At 42.5% G+C, this 18,544-nt stretch overlaps 1 protein-coding gene and 1 non-coding gene across 6 annotated transcripts in view; one reads left to right on the forward strand and one right to left on the reverse strand.

The window, feature by feature from the left end:
* LOC115208590 (nucleosome-remodeling factor subunit BPTF) overlaps positions 1-15,320 on the reverse strand; it is a 53,794-nt gene extending 38,474 nt beyond the window's left edge. For 3 of the 5 annotated variants that reach the window (XM_029776768.1, XM_029776766.1, XM_029776767.1), the window contains exons 1-4: positions 14,349-15,319; positions 11,168-11,990; positions 6,787-7,007; positions 486-731 (exon numbers count right to left, since the gene is read on the reverse strand). In XM_029776768.1, coding sequence (XP_029632628.1) covers positions 486-731; positions 6,787-7,007; positions 11,168-11,990; positions 14,349-14,868 — 1,810 coding nt within the window. In that variant the 5' untranslated portion in view covers positions 14,869-15,319. Of the gene's footprint in view, positions 1-485; positions 732-6,786; positions 7,008-11,167; positions 11,991-14,348 lie in introns of all 5 variants that reach the window. The other 2 variants (XM_029776764.1, XM_029776763.1) reach the window with 1 other exon arrangement.
* A 792-nt stretch (positions 15,321-16,112) lies between these two features.
* Positions 16,113-16,194, forward strand: trnas-aga (transfer RNA serine (anticodon AGA)). Its single transcript has one exon. It is a non-coding gene; the product is annotated as a tRNA-Ser (tRNA).
* The last annotated feature ends 2,350 nt before the right edge of the window (positions 16,195-18,544 follow it).

Genomic DNA, 18,544 nt, shown 5'->3' on the forward strand with positions numbered 1-18,544 from the left:
ACATTCTAACTCCATTCAAATGTGCATTCTCGCTAGAATGTAATTATCTTGGAACTTTTGGTGCCAAGATGGCAGCCAATAAAAATTACACATTTCAAACAGAGTTGGTCAAAGTGTATGTATCAGACTGTGTGGAATATGCACAACAAGCACTTCCAGCGTGTGTATATAGAAGATGCTGTATTGTAATAAGACTAGCAGGCATTGAGTAAAACTTGGTGTGAGTATGCTTATTACAGAGGGGTTATCAGCAGTATTGCTGAAGGCATTGTTTTAAGATGACAAAGTGGTCTCCGATGTGTTGACAAGCAACACAAGGGATTTCTAATTGGCTCAGAAAGAGAAGAGAGCTGTGGGAAACAGATCAATAATTAATTAGGCCTTCGTCGCTCTTTATCAAGACAAAGTAATATCAAACAGGCCGTAGAGCCTGTAGAACCACGATGTAGCAGTAGCTGTAGTTAGATGGTGTGTGTGTCTCTTACCTGTAATGGTGGTCCCCTCCTTGGTGGCCTGGTCATTGTCCTTCTCAGCCTTACCCTCCCCTGCTCCCTCCTCGTCTCCCTTCTTCTCGAGGTCATCAGTCTTCTCCTTGGGCTCTCCCCCCTCCGTCTCTTCCTCCTTCCGGAGAGTTTTCTGCGCCTCTGCCTTCTCCCTCTCCTCGGCCGCCCGGCGCTTCACCTCCTCCAGCTCCTCCTCCTGCTTGGCCCTCAACCGGTCCAGGATCTCCTCTGGAGAAGGGAGAGGACACAGATTAATTGATACATTTAATTGATTAGATATGTATTTTAACTATTATGTATGTCTAAATGTTTAATTGTGGGAAAACTAAAAATCTTTAAAACGTTCAGCCAAAAATATCAAACAACTAGCAGTATATAGACTAAACACTATCAAGGACAACACAATAAAATCTGAGTTATTAGAAAATGGTGGTCAGTCAGGTAGAATTTGAAACCAGCAGGACAGCAGAAATCAAGGCGCTGCGTTACACACCCCTGAGCTACACCTTGACGGTCTCATACGGTCTGAGCATAAACTACTGTTTTATTGACTAGCCTATAAAACAGTTATAACTCAAAGCATTGTTCGTATTCTCGCCAGCAAGCGATGGTGAGTAGAGCCAGTCAGCCTATGCATTCGCTATAGCTTCATCCCACACTGACAGAGAAGGCTAAAATCGATACATCTTCTGATTTGACCACGGTGCAATTCTGCCAGAAGAACCAAAGAGGTCGACCGATTATGATTTTTCAAAGCTGGTACCGATTATTGGAGGACCAAAAAAATAAAATAATGACAATTACAACAATATTGAATGAACACTTTTATTTTAACTTAATATAATACATCAATAAAATCAATTTAGTCTCAAATAAATAATGAAACATGTTCAATTTGGTTTAAATAATGCAAAAACAAAGTGTTGGAGAAGAAAGTAAAAGTGCAATATTTGCCATGTAAAAAAGCTAACGTTTAAGTTCCTTGCTCAGAACATATGAAAGCTGGTGGTTCCTTTTAACATGAGTCTTCAATATTCCCAGGTAAGAAGTTTTAGGTTGTAGTTATTATAGGAATTATAGGACTATTTCTCTCTATACCATTTGTATTTCATATACCTTTGACTATTGGATGTTTTTATAGGCACTTTAGTACTGCCAGCCTAATCTCGGGAGTTCATAGGCTCGAAGTCATAAACAGCGCAATGCTTGAAGCACAGCGAAGAGCTGCTGGCAAATGCAGGAAAGTGCTGTTTGAATGAATGCTTACGAGCCTGCTGCTGCCTACCACCGCTCAATCAGACTGCTCTATCAAATATCAAATCATATACTTAATTTTAATATAATAACACACAGTAATACGAGCCTTAGGTCATTAATATGCTCAAATCCGGAAACTATCATTTCGAAAACAAAACGTTTATTCTTTCTGTGAAATACGGAACCGTTACGTATTTTATCTAACGGGTGGCATCCCTAAGTCTAAATATTGCTGTTACATTGCACAACCTTCAATGTTATGTCATAATTATGTACAATTCTGGCAAATTAATAATGGTCTTTGTTAGGAAGAAATGGTCTTCACACAGTTCGCAACGAGCAAGGCAGCCCAAACTGCTTAATATACCCTGACTCTGCTTGCACAGAACGCAAGAGAAGTGACACAATTTCCCTAGTTAAAAGAAATTCATGCTAGCAGGCAATATTAACTAAATATGCAGGTTTAAAAATATATACTTGTGTATTGATTTTAAGAAAGGCATTGATGTTTATGGTAAGGTACACATTGGTGCAACGACAGTGCTTTTTTTGCGAATGCACTTGTTAAATCATCAGTCGTTTGGCAAAGTAGGCTTTGATTCGATGATAAATTAACAGGCACCGCATCGATTATATGCAATGCAGGACAAGCTACATAAACTAGTAATATCATCAACCATGTGTAGTAACTAGTGATTATGTTAAGATTGATTGTTTTTATAAGATAAGTTTAATGCTAGCTAGCAACTTACCTTGGCTCCTTGCTGCACTCAGGTAACAGGTAGTCAGCCTGCCACACAGTCTACTCGTGGAGTGCAATGTAATTGGCCATAATCGGTGTCCAAAAATGCAGATTACCGATTGTTATGAAAACTTGAAATCGGCCCTAATTAAATCGGCCATTCCAAATAATCAGTCAACCTCTAAATCAAACATTCAAACCTATGCTTGAAAGCTTGCTACCGACTGTGCTTTTCTCTGGGTTATACTATAGGAATGGCCATGTAGTCTGTCTGGAAATGAGCACATTAGCACCCAGCTGTGCTTTGAATTGAACACCGCCTCAAAATGAGACTTATCTGAAATGATAGCCGCATAGTGAGAAATTGTCACGGCTTATACAACTGCCCAATGCGGTAAAACAAAGAAATGAGCCTGTATTAATGTGTGACTTCCAGTCTATGGCAGGAAGAAATTTAAGTCGTACTCTGTGATGAAGCAGGTTATTTAATATTTGGGGGGGGAAGGTTGGAATGGTGACAAAGAAAAACGGGTTGTTTCAGGCATCAATGATAACCTACTTCCTCTGTCATTTGTCACTGGACAGCGTGTATGTGTGGGTGGTGGAGAAGCCTTGACAGCAGCCTAAAGTGTCTTCCTAGGGGGGCCAGTCTGGGATCGCTCTCCCAATGCCAGTGTCTTATGGCGTGTGTGTGTGGTGTGTTTGTCTATGTGCATGTGAGAGAGAAAGTGCTCTTTCAGACATAATGTGATTTCCACAGTGCAGGAGCCGGTCGTAAGTAGACTCACTGGTGAGATTTCAAACCATTCATTCTCAACGGGAGGCACACCAACAGAGAACTTGATCTCAGTCTGTATCCGAGTCCATCACAATTGCAGTTACAATAGCCTGGTCCCAGATCTGTTTATAGACTCTAACAAAGTCCTACGGTCATTGCCATGTCAAATATAAACAGATCTAGGACCAGGCTACAGATACAAGTCCCAATCTAAAAAGCCTCAGCAATAGCATACATAGCCTAATAGCTGTTACAACAGCTTCCTATTATTGTCGTCACCTCGAGACCACTGATAGGGTGTTAAGGCTATCCGATCCTTTTACATATCACATTCAACCATCCCATTTGTTCTTTCATCAGATCAGTTGTCATGAAGGAGAGGAGGAAACCGTTTGGAGCCCAGCCAAACTGGGACTAGAGAGTAAAGTTATGTCATGGAATGGCTGTACTGGTTCCTACGGACCTTCAACATGACTGAGTAGTATTCACTTAACTGGGGGGGGGGGGGGGAAGAGAGAGAGAGAGAGAGAGAGAGAGAGAGAGAGAGAGAAAGAGAGATCGAGGGAGAATGAGAGATGAGAGAAAGAGGGGCAGAGAGAAAGAGAGCAAGCAGGATAAAGAGAGATAGATGGAGAGGGAGACAGACTGGGCAGAGGAGGAGTCATTGGCAGGCTCTCTGGTGTTAGACAATGGAGCTCCTCACACTCTCAGAGCCAGGGACCTTTGGCTCAGCTGGACTGTCTTGGCTAACTTGGCTACGTATAGAAGACAGGAGGACACCCAGCACAGCCATGTCCCTCCTCGTCTTCCATCTCCCTCGCTTTCTTTCTGTCATCTTTCTCTCTCCTCTATCTCCGTCATTCTTTCTCCATCTCTTTCCTCCCCTTTCTTGACCTTTTGCCTCCATATTCTTCCACTGTTCCTCAACCTCACCCCACCAATGACTATTGCCTCTCTTTCCGACCATCTCTCTCGCTCTCCCCCTTACCCTCTCGCTCTGCCTCAGAGGCATTCAGTCCTGCTATCTTGGACCTCCTCCCAGCGAAGCCTGCTGGAGCAGTGCCACAGCCCCAAGAGCCTACAGCCAGGCCAAGCCAGCACAGGAGGAGATAGAGGCACTCAAACACAACCAGCCAGCCAACCTGCCACTGCCCCACTGATTAAGGTCTACTTACCCAAATAGGAGGGGTTTGGAAATATTTAGGATATTGCTTTGGGAAGGCAGTGGTAAATCCACTATGATAATCTGACAGAGGCGGGTGGGAGAGGGACAGCAGTATGCTAGTCACATACATTAGTGCTGAGTGATTAGTGCTTTTTGAGGTCGATTCAATTATCAACATTTTTTTATGATTTTTTTTCTTTCAATTCTTTTTTTAAACATTAAATGCACTATGTGGGTTGAATGCTGCAACAACAGAATAAAACATTTTACATTTACATTTTAGTCATTTAGCAGACGCTCTTATCCAGAGCGACTTACAGTAGTGAATACATACATTTCATGCATTTTCTTTATTTTTTTGTACTGGCCCCCCGTGGGAATCGAACCCGTTGCACACACCATGCTGGCGTTGCAAACACCATGCTCTACCAAATGAGCCAAAGTTAATGAATAAAAGTCCCACGATGGTAGTGACTGCCAATGACTTATTAACCATCAGCTGTTCACATTACTTTATTTAAATATTTCAGTCGTTGTGTATATTATAACTTTATTATTTAATACAAAGTCATCATCTCATCTCTATAAAACTGCTACCTATGCTGTCTGACAAAATCATTATTTTAGTAGTTCTTCAAAGTAAATAAGGCATACTTTTATGACTGCTGAATACCAACTATCAATCACTTAGATCATACATTTTCTTCTCTCTTCAGTAGCACGCGGTAAAAGAAACAGACAGGACAAGTAGTTGTGCAATGGATTATGGTCATCGTAGTTAATTATATTTTTTTCTGCGCTAAACAATGTAGAACACTGGCCTGTTGGAAACTACAACTCCCTACTTCATCGGACAGTTCGGGCATGATGTGATTTATCTCTAGAGAAACTGCAGCGCGATGTGCACATTGAGCTCACAGAAAAAAACAGAACAAATTGGAATTAAAATAATGGAACTGACATGGTGAATTGTTGTTTTTAAAAACAAAAAAATGACCCACAACACTACCATATATGGACTACTATATCTAGAGCCTTACATGATGTGCACGTGCACATTCCTCCTAACAAACATGCACACACACACAAAATGCTAATGTACACAACTTGCATGAGTCATAACTGTAAAACCCATACACACACACCCAATACCATGGATCTGAACTGAGTGAGTAAGTGTGTGTGTGTGTGTGTGTGTGTGTGCGTGCGCTGCCGTGTAGATCAGCGCCCTCACATTACCAACACAGAGACATTTAGAGGTGCAGCCGTGGGCAGGAGGCAATCTGCAGCCTCGTTGGAACCAACCGAACAGAGAAAATGATGCCAATGATGAATATCAACAAAAGACAGAGCGGAACTGCGTCCCAAAAGGCACCCGGTCAAAAGTAGTGCACTACATTTGCCATTTTGGGACACAGTCAGAGTAAGTGTTTGCTCATCACTTAACACCATTCATTCACCATAGGGGAAGAACTGAAAGGGGAATAGAGTAATAGACTAGTAGTTCTCTCCAAACCACTGAGCATTGTCAAGAGGCAAAACCAATGACTGATGGAAATGACAGAGTGGCCCAATTCAGAGAGATTTATAATCTATTCCATTGAGGCAGGCATGCTGTAATTGTGCTCCTTTCCCTCAGACGGGCAACAGCCAAACAACCAATCATTGATTTTATTTGTCAGAGTCAAACGCTAATTACTGGAAGTACCCGCTCTTGACTATGTGTGCATCCCAAATGGCATCCTATTCACTTTATAGTGCACTTCTTTTGACCAGAGTCCTATGGGGCCTGGTGAAAAGTAGTGCACTACATAGGGAATAGGGTGCCATTTAGGACACAACCAAACTGTCTTATTTGAAGAAAAAGCCTAAACTTACTTTATAATGTAAAAACAAATACATAACAGCTTTACCCTACCAAACTGTGCTCAAAATTCACTGGGGTCTCAATAGATTCAATGTAAAGCTTTCAAAAGGAAGGAAACAATAGGATGTGTACTATGGGGAATGTAAGGTTAGTTATCTAACAACGTACAGAGAGCTGCATTCAATAGTCACGTTGTCAGTGTGTAATACCGGTAGTGTAATAGTAAATAACTACGCAAACAACTGGTAAAACCTTCTTCTGAAATGACTGTAAATGACAATACTAGTCCTAGAATAAATAAGAAAAGAAATCCCAAAACCTGTGTGTGTGTGTGTACCCTAGGCCTCGTTCAATAGGTAAACGTTGCAGAAATGCCATTAATAGACATTTTTATTCTACTTTATTCAACATGTCAGATAGATGTAGGTTATGTAGAACAAACATGCCCTATCTGAATGTGTCCACATGTCTTACCGTTGGCAGCGGTGAGGAAGCACTTGTTGACGCCGCTGGCCTTGTTGGTGAGCTCCTCGGTGATGTCCATGTGCGTGTGCACTTCGTCCCTGATCTCCTCCAGCGTGGCGTACAGGTGGGCCTCCCAGTAGCCCTTGTCCAGGCAGTCGATCAGCTCAGCCAGCTGCACCTTGGTGCTGTAGTACCAGATGGTCTTGTCCTCCTGCTCGCCGTCCTCCTCACTGGGGTGGAGGAAGTGAGCGAGACACCGGTGGAGGGGGTGGAGAGAAAAAGAGGAGGGGAGAGAGATAAGAGGGAGATGGCGGGACAGGGAAGGAGAGAATATGGGAGACGGAGAGGGATAGAATAAGAGAGAAAGAGAGGATGGAGAAAGAGATCAATGTCTTTGATTAATTGATGCCATCATCAAATGACGAGCAGTAGAATGAAGAACATTTAGGCAAACACCTGCCATTGTAAATTGTCCATTGTAAGGACATAGTACTGTCAACTATTTAATACGTGTCTTCTATGGTGCCAGTTTTCCTTAAAAGGGCCATTCTGCCACTTTACAAACTCATATTCATTACCTCCAGCACCATACGGGTGTCTAGATATGTGAAAACGGTGTGTTTCTATGATCTGTGGTTGCAAAGATAAGGTCCTAAATGCTTCTCTGTGGCATCACAAGGTAGGATTAAAAGTTAGAAAATCTGTGATTTTCAAAACCTGAAATGAGTTTCAAGCCAGAGGGAGGGTATTTTATTGCGCCACGTCACCATGAATCTCATAGTGTTTGAAAATTCACCATTTTTTTAAAATGTTTTAACTTTTGATTACGTCATCTGGTAGAATGTAGAAAATGCGCAGTTTTCACATACACTGTATGTAGACACTGCTATTGTGCTGGAGACAATGAAAGTGAGGTTGAGAAGTGGTGGAATTGCGCTTCAAGTTTTAACATCGACTTAGCTGCAATCAAGGAAAACATGATTATTGGGAAATTAAAGTTGCAAGACCTTTGAGCGCTCTAGGCATGCACAGACATAGACCCACTTCAAATATCAACAAAATGACAAAATGGACAGCTTTGTGCACAGCAGGGTCTAGGCCTGGGTCTCACTAGCATTAGGCAGTATTCCAACAATCTAGTCAGCATCCTCTCAGGATGCAAACACCCACTTGAGACACACACACACACACTCATTCTCTCTATGGGGATGGTGAAGATCGATTAGACTGCAACCCGGTGAAGGCCACCTTCTTGAGTGGGAGTGGCAATGAGACAGTGAAGGCTACCCCGAATCCCTCTGTTCAGGTGTGTGTGTTTGTGCGCGTACATGAGTGTGTGACACTCTCCTCTCAGGTTAAAGGAGTCTGCTACCACACCATCTGTGACTAGTGCTTAATAGCTGGCGTATATGCTATCGCTTACTAATATTTGTGTGTTTACATTGTCATTATCCTTCAAACAAGTGAGGCATTGGCCTTTCTATACCTTACCAGAGAAGCTAAAAAAGTGATGTAAGCCGCTCTGGATAAAAGCGAACATTGAAGAGTGCCATCTGTCATGTAAGAAAAGCTCACAGTTTGAACATGATCACGGGTCAATTGCTTGCACTTCTGCTTCAATTTTGATTCTGGGTTAACAGTGTTTCTTTGGTGGATAATGTCAGTGCCTGATTGAAATTGACACTGTACACGTAAATAAATAAGTAATGATCACTTTTATAATATATTTCTGATTGTTTTGCGCTTCTGTCGTGGCTGGCTAGCTAGCTAGTGTCGGGTAACTTTAGCAACAGGGTGGAACGGCAAGAGTTAACTGTTTATATGTTAGCATAGCGATTGCTGCATTAGCCGCGAGCCTGTTAGCTAGTTGTGAACACTCCTGTGTAGATGGCTGCGCTCGTGCGGATGTCTCTCGGCTCACCCTTGAATCAGCTAGCTAGAATAATAAACTGTCAGCTGGTCGACATGGCTTCTTCTCAGAGCTGTGCCGTTTTAGCTTGCTTGTATAGCTAAATGAACACATTTTTGAATTAAGCTAGTTTTTAGCCAACGTATAAACAACTATTTCACCTAGCTTGCTAGCTAGCAAGTTGGATAACAAATGCTTATTTCATTAATGCAATGTTAGCTAAGCGAATAGAATGATCCTAGCTAGCTAGCCAGCTACATTTGTCAGTGGGAGAGTTATTTGCTAAAATGGAGACACCTTTGAGTCAGCTAAAGATCATCTTTGCATCTACCAACTGGCAGTTAATTTACTACATGTCAACATATTTTGTGGACTAGTCCTAACATGTACTTTATGGTTATGTCAGAGCAATGTGCATTATATCATTGTCCACTGGATTAAAAACCCAAGACATCTCAAAGACCAGGCAAGAAAGTTAGATCTAAATGCTTTGTAAAAAAGCCAGTCGTAAATTGCTCCGTCCCCCATGGCCCTAACCCCACAATGTTTGCAGACCTGTAGGGTCTGGGTAGGTAGGCTATAAGCAGTGCAATGATGGATCTCACACCTTACAGATCTGCAGAAACAAATGGTTAGGGCCAAGGGGAGGGGTAGGGCACGGTTTGAAACCTGACTTTTCCAATCACACAGTTATTGGATGCTAGCCCACCTCCTCAAGCTCAACATTGACAAGAGAATTTGCTCTTCCTCCCTGGAAAAGCCTGCCTGCTCCAATACCTCTGTCACAGTTAACAACTCCATTATGGCCCCTTACCAGACTGTATGAAACTCCTTCACACTCTCCACTGGCTCCCATTAGCAGTGTGCATCAAATTCAAGTCCCTGTTGCTTGCCTATAGGGTAGCAAGGCGAATCAATCCTGGCCCAATCTTTGTCAGCACTGCCAAATGTATTATTCTTCATATTTCCATTATACATGTAGCATGTCTCATAGAAGTTGCACGTCTTCTCTCCAAAAATGTTTTTATCCTGTAGCTGACCTAAGAGCACTGCTGGAGGTGCGACAGGCTGAGATACCCAGAAGGTAAACACCAACATGTTGAATTTGTAAATAATGTTTAGATCAGTGTTTCTTAAACCTGTTCCTGGGGGCCCAAAGGGGGTGCACATTTTAGTTTTTGCCTTAGCACTACACATCTGATTGAAATCATCAAAGCTTGATGAGTTGATCCTTTGAATCAGCTGTGTAGTGCAAGGCCAAAAACATCCCCAAGACCAGGTAAAGGGTCAACCATAGTAGTATGTCACCCCTGGAGCAAATTATTAAGTGCCTTGCTCAAGGGCACAGACAGATTTTTCACCTTGTCGGCTCGGGTATTCAAACCAGGGACCCTTCAGTTAGTGGCCCAACCCTCGAACCGCTAGGCTACCTAAGAAACACTGGTTTAGACAAAAGTGTCAAATACATGCCCCACATTCTTCCTCCAAAGGACCTTTCTATAGAAAGACTGGGGTAGCCATTGGCAGTTGCCTTCAACACTCATCCTTTCCTTTTAAAAAGGAGTTTGGACACTATATTCAGTACAGATCCTTGCGACATGAGGCCGTGCATTATCATGCTGAAACATACACACTGTCTGCCATTTGCCCGGTACAGTTGAAACCGGGAACTAAATCTCCCATATGTAAAGTGTTAGTTTCATGTTTCATGAGCTGAAATAAAAGACCCCAGAAATGTTACATAAGCACAAAAAGCTTATTTCTATCAAATGTTGAACACAAATGTGTTTACATCCCTATTAGTGAGCATTTCTCCTTTGCCAAGATAATCCATCCACCTGACAGGTGTGACATATCAAGAAGCTGATTAAACAGGATGGCAATTACACAGGTGCACCTTGGGCTGGGGACAATAAAAGGCCTCTAAAATGTGAAGTTGAGTCACAAAACAATGCAACAGTTGTCTCCAGTTTTGAGGGAGCGTGCAATTGTCATGCTAACTGCAGGAATGTCCCCCAGAGCTGTTGACAGACAATTTTATGTTCATTTCTCTTCCATAAGCCACCTCCAACATCATTTTTGAAAATTTGGCAGCACGTCCAAACGGCCTCACAGCCCAACCGCAGAACCTCCACATCTGGCTTCTTCACCTGCGGGATCGTTTGAGACCAGTCACCCAGACAGCTGAGGAGTATTTCTGTCTGTAATAAAGACCTTTTGTGGGGAAAAACACATTTTGATTGGCTGGGCCCGGCTCCCCAATGGGTGGGCCTATGCACTGCCAGGCCCACTCATGGCTGCGCCCCTGCCCAGTCATGTGAAATCAATAGATTAGGGCCTAATGAACTTATTTAAAATGACTGATTTCCTTATATGAACTGTAACTCAGTAAAATCTTTGAAATGATTGTATGTTGCGTTTATATCTTTGTTGAGTATAATTTTGGAGTGAGTGAACGTCTGTTGGTTGTTGTCTACTTACACCACGATGCGGCGGTCCAGGAACCAGTACTTGCGGCGGTGGCGGTCATAGCCGATTGGCAGCTGGCGGATGTATGGCCGGCTCTTCTGCGCCTCCGTCACACAGTCCACCACGCCGGGCACCTTGTGTACCACGCACACCTCGCACTGCCACTCGTCCTCGGGTACCTCCACCAGCGGCGGCTTCACGCACTCCAGGTGGTAGACGGCTGAGCACGTCTCGCAGCAGAGGAGGTCCCCCAGCCGGTGGCACACCCTGCAGTGGTCGTCGTACGCCACCACCCCCTCCGACATTAGCTCTTCTCTAGCCAGGTTAGTGGCCAGGAACTGGTCCACAAGGAATTGAAGGACCTTAATTTTGCTCTCGAGGGGCTCGTAGGGGTACTCCTCACCCTCCAGTAAAGGGAGCACCTGGCGGTACTCTGGGTCACTCTCGCAGTAGGCGCGCACCATCTCGGGCCAGGTCATGCCGTCGATGAAGTAGAGCGTGGAGTTGACGCTGTCCTTGAGGTCGGCAGGACCGAACGTGGTGTTGGACGTGTCCTCCTCGCGCAGGATGGCCTTGAGCAGGGCGGTGTGGGTCTCAGCCAGCAGGGTGCACTGCTCCTGGCCCGCCAGCGCCGCACAAAAGTCCTCGAAGCGGAACGGCGAGAGGCGCAGGACCGAGCCGAAGTTGCGCAGCACCTCATAGACGGCCGAGATGTTGAGGAGCTGATTGGCCGGTACCAGCAGGTCCTCTGAGGACTTGGGCAGCTCCAGGGAGGGCACCTCCTTGGCCTCGAAGATGGGCGAGCGGGGCCGGTGCGGGTGTCTGCCCCTCCGGCCTGAGACAGAGAGGGATGGAGAGAGGGGGCTATAAATTATGTAAATAATTAAAATCAATCAAGAGACATAAAATGGGGTCAGGAAAAAAAGGCCCTTCAATACTGAGTGCTGGACTCTGAGAAACACAACAAAAACAGGTGGAGAAACAAAGACAAAACTAGATACATACCGCATGAGCCAAAGCAGGCAGCACAATTTCCATCAACCATAACAGCTGTCGATGTTTCTATCAAACAGGCAGGGCTTCTTATTCAACACATTTGAGTGTGTAACTATTTTGTTTCTGTTTATTGATAACAGCTCTGTGAATGTGTGCATTACTTTCGCTATGTCAACTTTTAAGTACAGTGTGTTGGTTATAACCAACTTGTATTTTTTACCCTTCCATAAATCCCACGGTTTATATAAAGTCTGAATCTCTTCTATAAACATAATTTCTCCCTTTGGAAAGAGAACTTCTGATTTACTCAGTACATTTAAAAAAAAAATCAGGTCTTAAAAATGTAAATAAGCCGACCTAGCACCTGGTACTTGAGTATTCACTGTGCAGTGGAGAATTTGGCCTTCCTTCACTCACTCTACCCTGGGCCAGAGTATGGGTGCTGATCTAGGGACAGCTCCCTCTGCCCATTTAATCTTATTCATTATGATCGAAAAGGCTTAACTGATCCCAGATCAGCACTTTTTATGAATATGGGCCCTGATCAAGTTCAGAATCTGAAACATAAAGCCTGGGATCCACACCCTCTGATATCAGCTAGAGTAGGTAGGTATAACAACTAATATACTGTAGTTTTAAATTAGATTTCAAACATTAGACAGGGTGTAGGCATAGATGAGGTGACATTAAAAATGACCAACAAGCACCTCTCCCCTGAGCGTGTGCCCCCAGTGAGGGCTGTGTACAAAAACCTCTGCCTTCATTCCTCCCGCCCTATGCATAGAGTCTGTGTATGTGTAAGCATGTATTTGTGACTCAGCGTGATAAAATTAGTGTGTGTGATTAAATGTCATATGAAAGGCACATAAACAACTCCTTGAACAATTCAGCCATATTCACATGTTAATCGGGCCTATTTGGGGTAGGAGGTTATTTGCGTAATCAGTCACTGGGGTGCAATGGAGAGATAGAATTATGATTCAAGAAATACCATGTTGTCTAGGCTGTACACATCTGTGCTTATGAGATGTGGGGCAAGTTATGAAACACATTCACAGATATTTTTAGGACGCATACCATTTCAATAAATCTATAATTGTATGGAAATATTATTCTACATTGCATTATGAACCAGCAGATCGATTCCAGGTCTACAGGAACATGTGGAATTATGATAATTTAAGATTTTAGTGACCACCATATGATATCAGAAAATATACAATAATTTATACTAATCTTATGCATAATCCTGAAAAATACAAAATGGTTCCTTAATATTGCATAAATGTTTTGAAAATGGACTACATGAAGTCCAAAGTACATGAATGACATCAATATCACTTTCACTCATGTTTTGACATTATACAAGATCAAAACTATTGACTTTACAGTTAAACAATTATTTTTCAAAGACGGTTACCTTTGCTCTTGTTCGTTTACATTGATAGATTGTCTTTGCTATGGTTACCGTACAATTTAGTACGTGATATAATAATGAGTTCAAGCTGCAACAGGTGAAATTAGAGCGCCTCTTTTCAAAACAAAGGGCCGCGCGATGCCCTGTCAAGCTGATTTGACCACAATCTCACGAAATATATCGCAACACTTGATTTTCTGAAGGAAAAAAATGGTTTAAACTAAAGGAGGGGGGATAAATTACAACTAGTTGATGAAACTGACCTTTTATTGTTTACATCTACTACAGGAACTGTATAACAGTATATTCATGCCATGCCATGCACGCGCAGTTCTAAAACAAAAAGGTATAAATCTTATCGTGATATTTTGTAGCCACATAGTGCAGCATGGCATGCTTGTTGACGATAATTGCTAAATGAATGAATGGAAAGTAGCTAAATGTTTATCTGGAACTAACGCCTAATATGTTGTATGCAAAATGGTGCAATTATGCAAATGAATAATTCTACATTACAATAGTCCCCATCGTTAAATTCGTGTTCATTTTTGCCGATAGTTGCAGATTTCTTTTATAACAGAAAACATGCGAGGTGACAGTATTGTTCACTGTGCGCGAACTAGCAAACGATCACCAGAGCTCCTAAACAAAGGCCTGTTTATGAGTGCAATCTCCATTTTGAACAATGCAGCTTACTTCCCAAATGTGCTAAATAAAAACTGTAACACTTTGGCGTGCATTTGAAAAATGCTTCTAAATTGCATTTGCAAGCAAACGTACCTGGAGTGCTGCCGTGCGTGCTATCATGGCTCCGAAAGCTGCTATCTGTACAGTAGCTAGCATCATCCTCATCTGGTAATTCTTCCAGAAAATCGGACTCATTGTCCACGGCCTCCTCTTCGTAGTCTGAGGAGGGATTCTCGTGTAAAAGTTCGTCTTCCTCCGACCTCAAACTAATATTATCCTCTTCCTCGTCGCTGTTGTCATCGTAAACCACCTTGCACAGTGGCCGTCTCCCCCTGCTGCCGCGACCACCTCTCGAACCCCTGCCTCTTCCTCTGCCCCGCGATGTCGTCGCTGCTCCAACTTTCCTCCGGCCCCTGGACGAATGGTAGTTTTCTCTCCGATGAATTTCTGTATCGCCGGTATCCACCACTGAACCCCGTCCGCGGCCACGTCCTCGGCCCCTTCCCCTACCACGGCTACCTCTCCCTCTCCCTCTTGAACCGCGAACCGGCCCAGGGGAAACCTCCTGCATCTCCGCTGCCTGTTTGGGCGGCCTTCCTCTTCTCCCTCGCATTGTAGCAGATGTATTATTTTTTATTTCAATTTTGGCGCGCGACTAGTCCACACAAACCCGAGAAAACGGGCAACCTCGGAAACCCTAACCAACGTTGCGATAGTCTCAATTAGCCCCACCAAGCCCCGGGCTCAATTTTTAGTAGAATGTTCAAATAGAATGGCCGGCGTCCCGCTTTAGGTCGCCTGCAGTCGCCATTTTTCTTCGGATATCTCCCTCCACTGAAAACAGACAGCAGGCCCTGTATGGAGGTCACGTGACTACTATTCCACAGTAGACGCATTTAGTTCATAAATTGTGTTATCCATGCAAACGTGATGCCCCCACGATTGTTTATTTACGTTCGCTTGTCACGTCAATTCATACAAATCAAGAAAATATCGATTTATTACAATGTAAAAGCGTTGTCAATTTGCAGCTGACGTCGTCATTCTAGCCAGAATGTAAGCAGGCATACGTAGTCGGCCACAGGAAAGATCAGTATCATGAAACCAAGTTGTTGTTTCAGAGTTAGAGCAAATATTATCACATATTAGGCAGAAGTTCACTATATGTCAACATTTAAATCATGTAGCTATTGGTAGTTGATTTGTTGTTGTTATCAAAGAGACTCCATTTGTAATTTTGATGCAGTTATTCGATTAACTTATTTTAATGGCAAAAAATACTCATAAGATATTGTATTGGATAATTGTATGCATTTTATACATTGTGTTTACTTATTGATGCACACAGTGGATATTATGAAGAGATCATTCAACATTCTAGATCAGAGCGTATAACATCAGAACATTTCCATCACCATGGAATGATGGTGACATAACCTACCAATGCAGCAGTTGTGGTGCAACACTGTTTCTTTTTTTTCTCTTTGTTGCTACAATGTTTCCTAAATCTCTCTCTTATGATAGGGCCTAGCTACATGATGTTTAATTGCAGTCTGTGGTTTATGTACTCAGATGTAGCCTATTTAGATAAGGCCTACTATGTCCAGTGTACTGGTGCCTGCTCTCTGTAGTATGTCTATGCCAAGGCTTTTCTCTTTAAAGCAAGCACATTGCTTTATTAACTCTAGCAGGCAGAAGTCTAATTATTTCGATGATATAGCTACATTTTCAATAGAAGCAGCCAGCACAGTGAATGGTAGTTTAAGAAATAGCTAATAGTCTTAAAAAATGATCAATAGCAGCAGGTTTAAATGGATATAGGTTAAATTGGGAACAATTTCAAATATAAGATATCAAGTTGTCGTGGCCGAGTGGTTAAGGCGATGGACTAGAAATCCATTGGGATCTTCCCGCGCAGGTTCGAATCCTGCCGACAACGGTATCTTTTGATTATGTAATAATTGTTAATGGGAAGTTTCACTTTAAAGGGTAGTACTTCTAATCCCCAAATCATTCAACTATACATTTGTTACGTCAATTTGAATGTAGTTAATGTCTTGATATTACCTACTGTCTTCACGCAAAAGGTGGTACAACACAATGGAAAAGGGCACCTCCAAGTGTTCAAAAATAAATACTTAATTTTCTGGTTGCATGTTCCAAGTAGCCTTTAGCAGTATTGCAAAAAATATTGATGTGGATATCTAAATTACATACACTACATGACCAAAAGTATGTGGACACCTTCTCGTCGACCATCTCATTCCAAAATCATGAGCATTAATATGGAGTTTGTTCCCCCTTTGCTGCTATAACAGCCTCCACTCACCGAGGTAAAGCCAGTTTCAGATTGGATATTCGACGGATATTCCCCTGTAGTTTTCCTTACGTCCACCAACAGCAGTTAGGGACCGTTAACATATTGACAAATACAATTTTTAAAATTTCAGTTACTCCTAAAATGTTCAAAAGTGGTTCTAGCTAACCCGATGGCATATACACACATTGCACACCCGTAGGTTTGTCCATTTTCATCTCACGCGTTTTTACATTAATTTTTCAAACTTTAACATTTCAATAGCTCCTTGGTCATGTGACCTACTGACTTCAAACAAGGTTCAGAATGTACACTCAGTGGGCCTACACATTGCACACCCTTTAGTTTGTCCATTGTCATCTCACACAATTTTACATTAATTTTCAATGTTTTTCAATGTTTCTAATTTCAATAGCTCCTTGGTCATGTGACCTATTGACCTCAAACAAGGTTCTGAATGTCCACTGACTACCCTTCTATATTGCACACCCTTTAGCTTGTCCATTTTCATCTCAGATGTTTTTTTACATTAAATTTGCAAACTTTATAATTTCAATAGTTCCTTGGTCATGTCACCTACTGGACGGCAGCAGGGCAGCAGCGTAGCCTAGTGGTTTGAGCGTTGGACTAGTAACCGAAAGGTTGCAAGATTGAATCCCCGAGCTGACAAGGTACAAATCTGTCGTTCTGTCCCTGACCAAGGCAGTTAACCCACTGTTCCTAGACCGTCATTGAAAATAATAATTTGTTCTTAACCGACATGCCTAGTTAAATAAAGGTAAAATAATACAATTGTCTCAAAGAAGGTTCAGAATGTCCACTGACTACCCTTACATATTGAACATACTTCAGTTTGTCCATTTTCATCTCACATGTTTTTACATGAATTAAAAAAAAATAACATTTCAATAGCTCCTTGGTCATATGACCTACTGACTTGATAATGTACAAACTAAAGGGTGTGCAATGTGTAGGGCCACTGAGTGTACATTCTGAACCTTGTTTGAAGTCAGTAGATCACATGACCAAGGAGCTATTGAAATTAGAACGGTTGAAAAATTCATGTAAAATTGTGTGAGATGAACATGGACAAACCAAAGGGTGTGCAATATAGAAGGGTAGTCAGTGGACATTCTGAACCTTGTTTGAGTCAAGTAGGTCACATGACCAAGGAGCTATTGACATTTTTACTTTTTTACGCTCCCTAACTAATTCAACTACGAATACAAAATGCTGCTCACATTTCCACAAGTTTATTAGCTTTGGAAAGCAAATTAATGTCCAAATCGTGAAAATAAGACCTGTGCAATGTGCGCAATTTTTCCAACATCATGACACTTATTTGGAGTCTGTGGCTCAAGTGGTTTGAAAGCTATTGAGGTTTGAAAGCGCGAATATCCAACTTTAAACTGTCTTTACCTCGGTCCTCCACTCTTCTAGGAAGACTTTCCACAAAGTTGGAACATTGCTGCAGTGATTTGCTTCCATTCAGCCACAAGAGCATTAATGAGGTTGGGCACTGATGTTGGGAGATTAGGCCTGGCTTGCAGTCTACGTTCCAATTCATCTCAAAGGTGTTCGTTGGGCTTGAAGTCGGTGTGCTGCGCAGGTCAGTCAAGTTCTTCCACACCAATCTCAACAAACCATTTCTGTATGGACCTCGTTTTGTGCACGGGGGCATTTTCGTGCTGAAAAAGGAAAAGTCATTCCCCAAACTGTTGCCACAAAGTGAAAAGCACAGAATCGTCTAGAATTTCATTGTATTCATAGACTGTTCTCTCTGCTGCTGCACGGCAAGCGGTGCCGGAGCACCAAGTCTAGGTCCAAAATACTTCTGAACAGCTTCTACCCCCAAGCCATAAGACTCCTGAACAGCTAATCAAATGGCTACCCAGACTTTTATTACATTTTTACATTTTAGTCATTTAGCAGACGCTCTTATCCAGAGCGACTTACAGTAGTGAATGCATAC

Source organism: Salmo trutta, chromosome 14 (assembly GCF_901001165.1).
Source record: "Salmo trutta chromosome 14, fSalTru1.1, whole genome shotgun sequence".
In the NCBI taxonomy this organism is placed as follows: Eukaryota; Metazoa; Chordata; class Actinopteri; order Salmoniformes; family Salmonidae; genus Salmo; species Salmo trutta.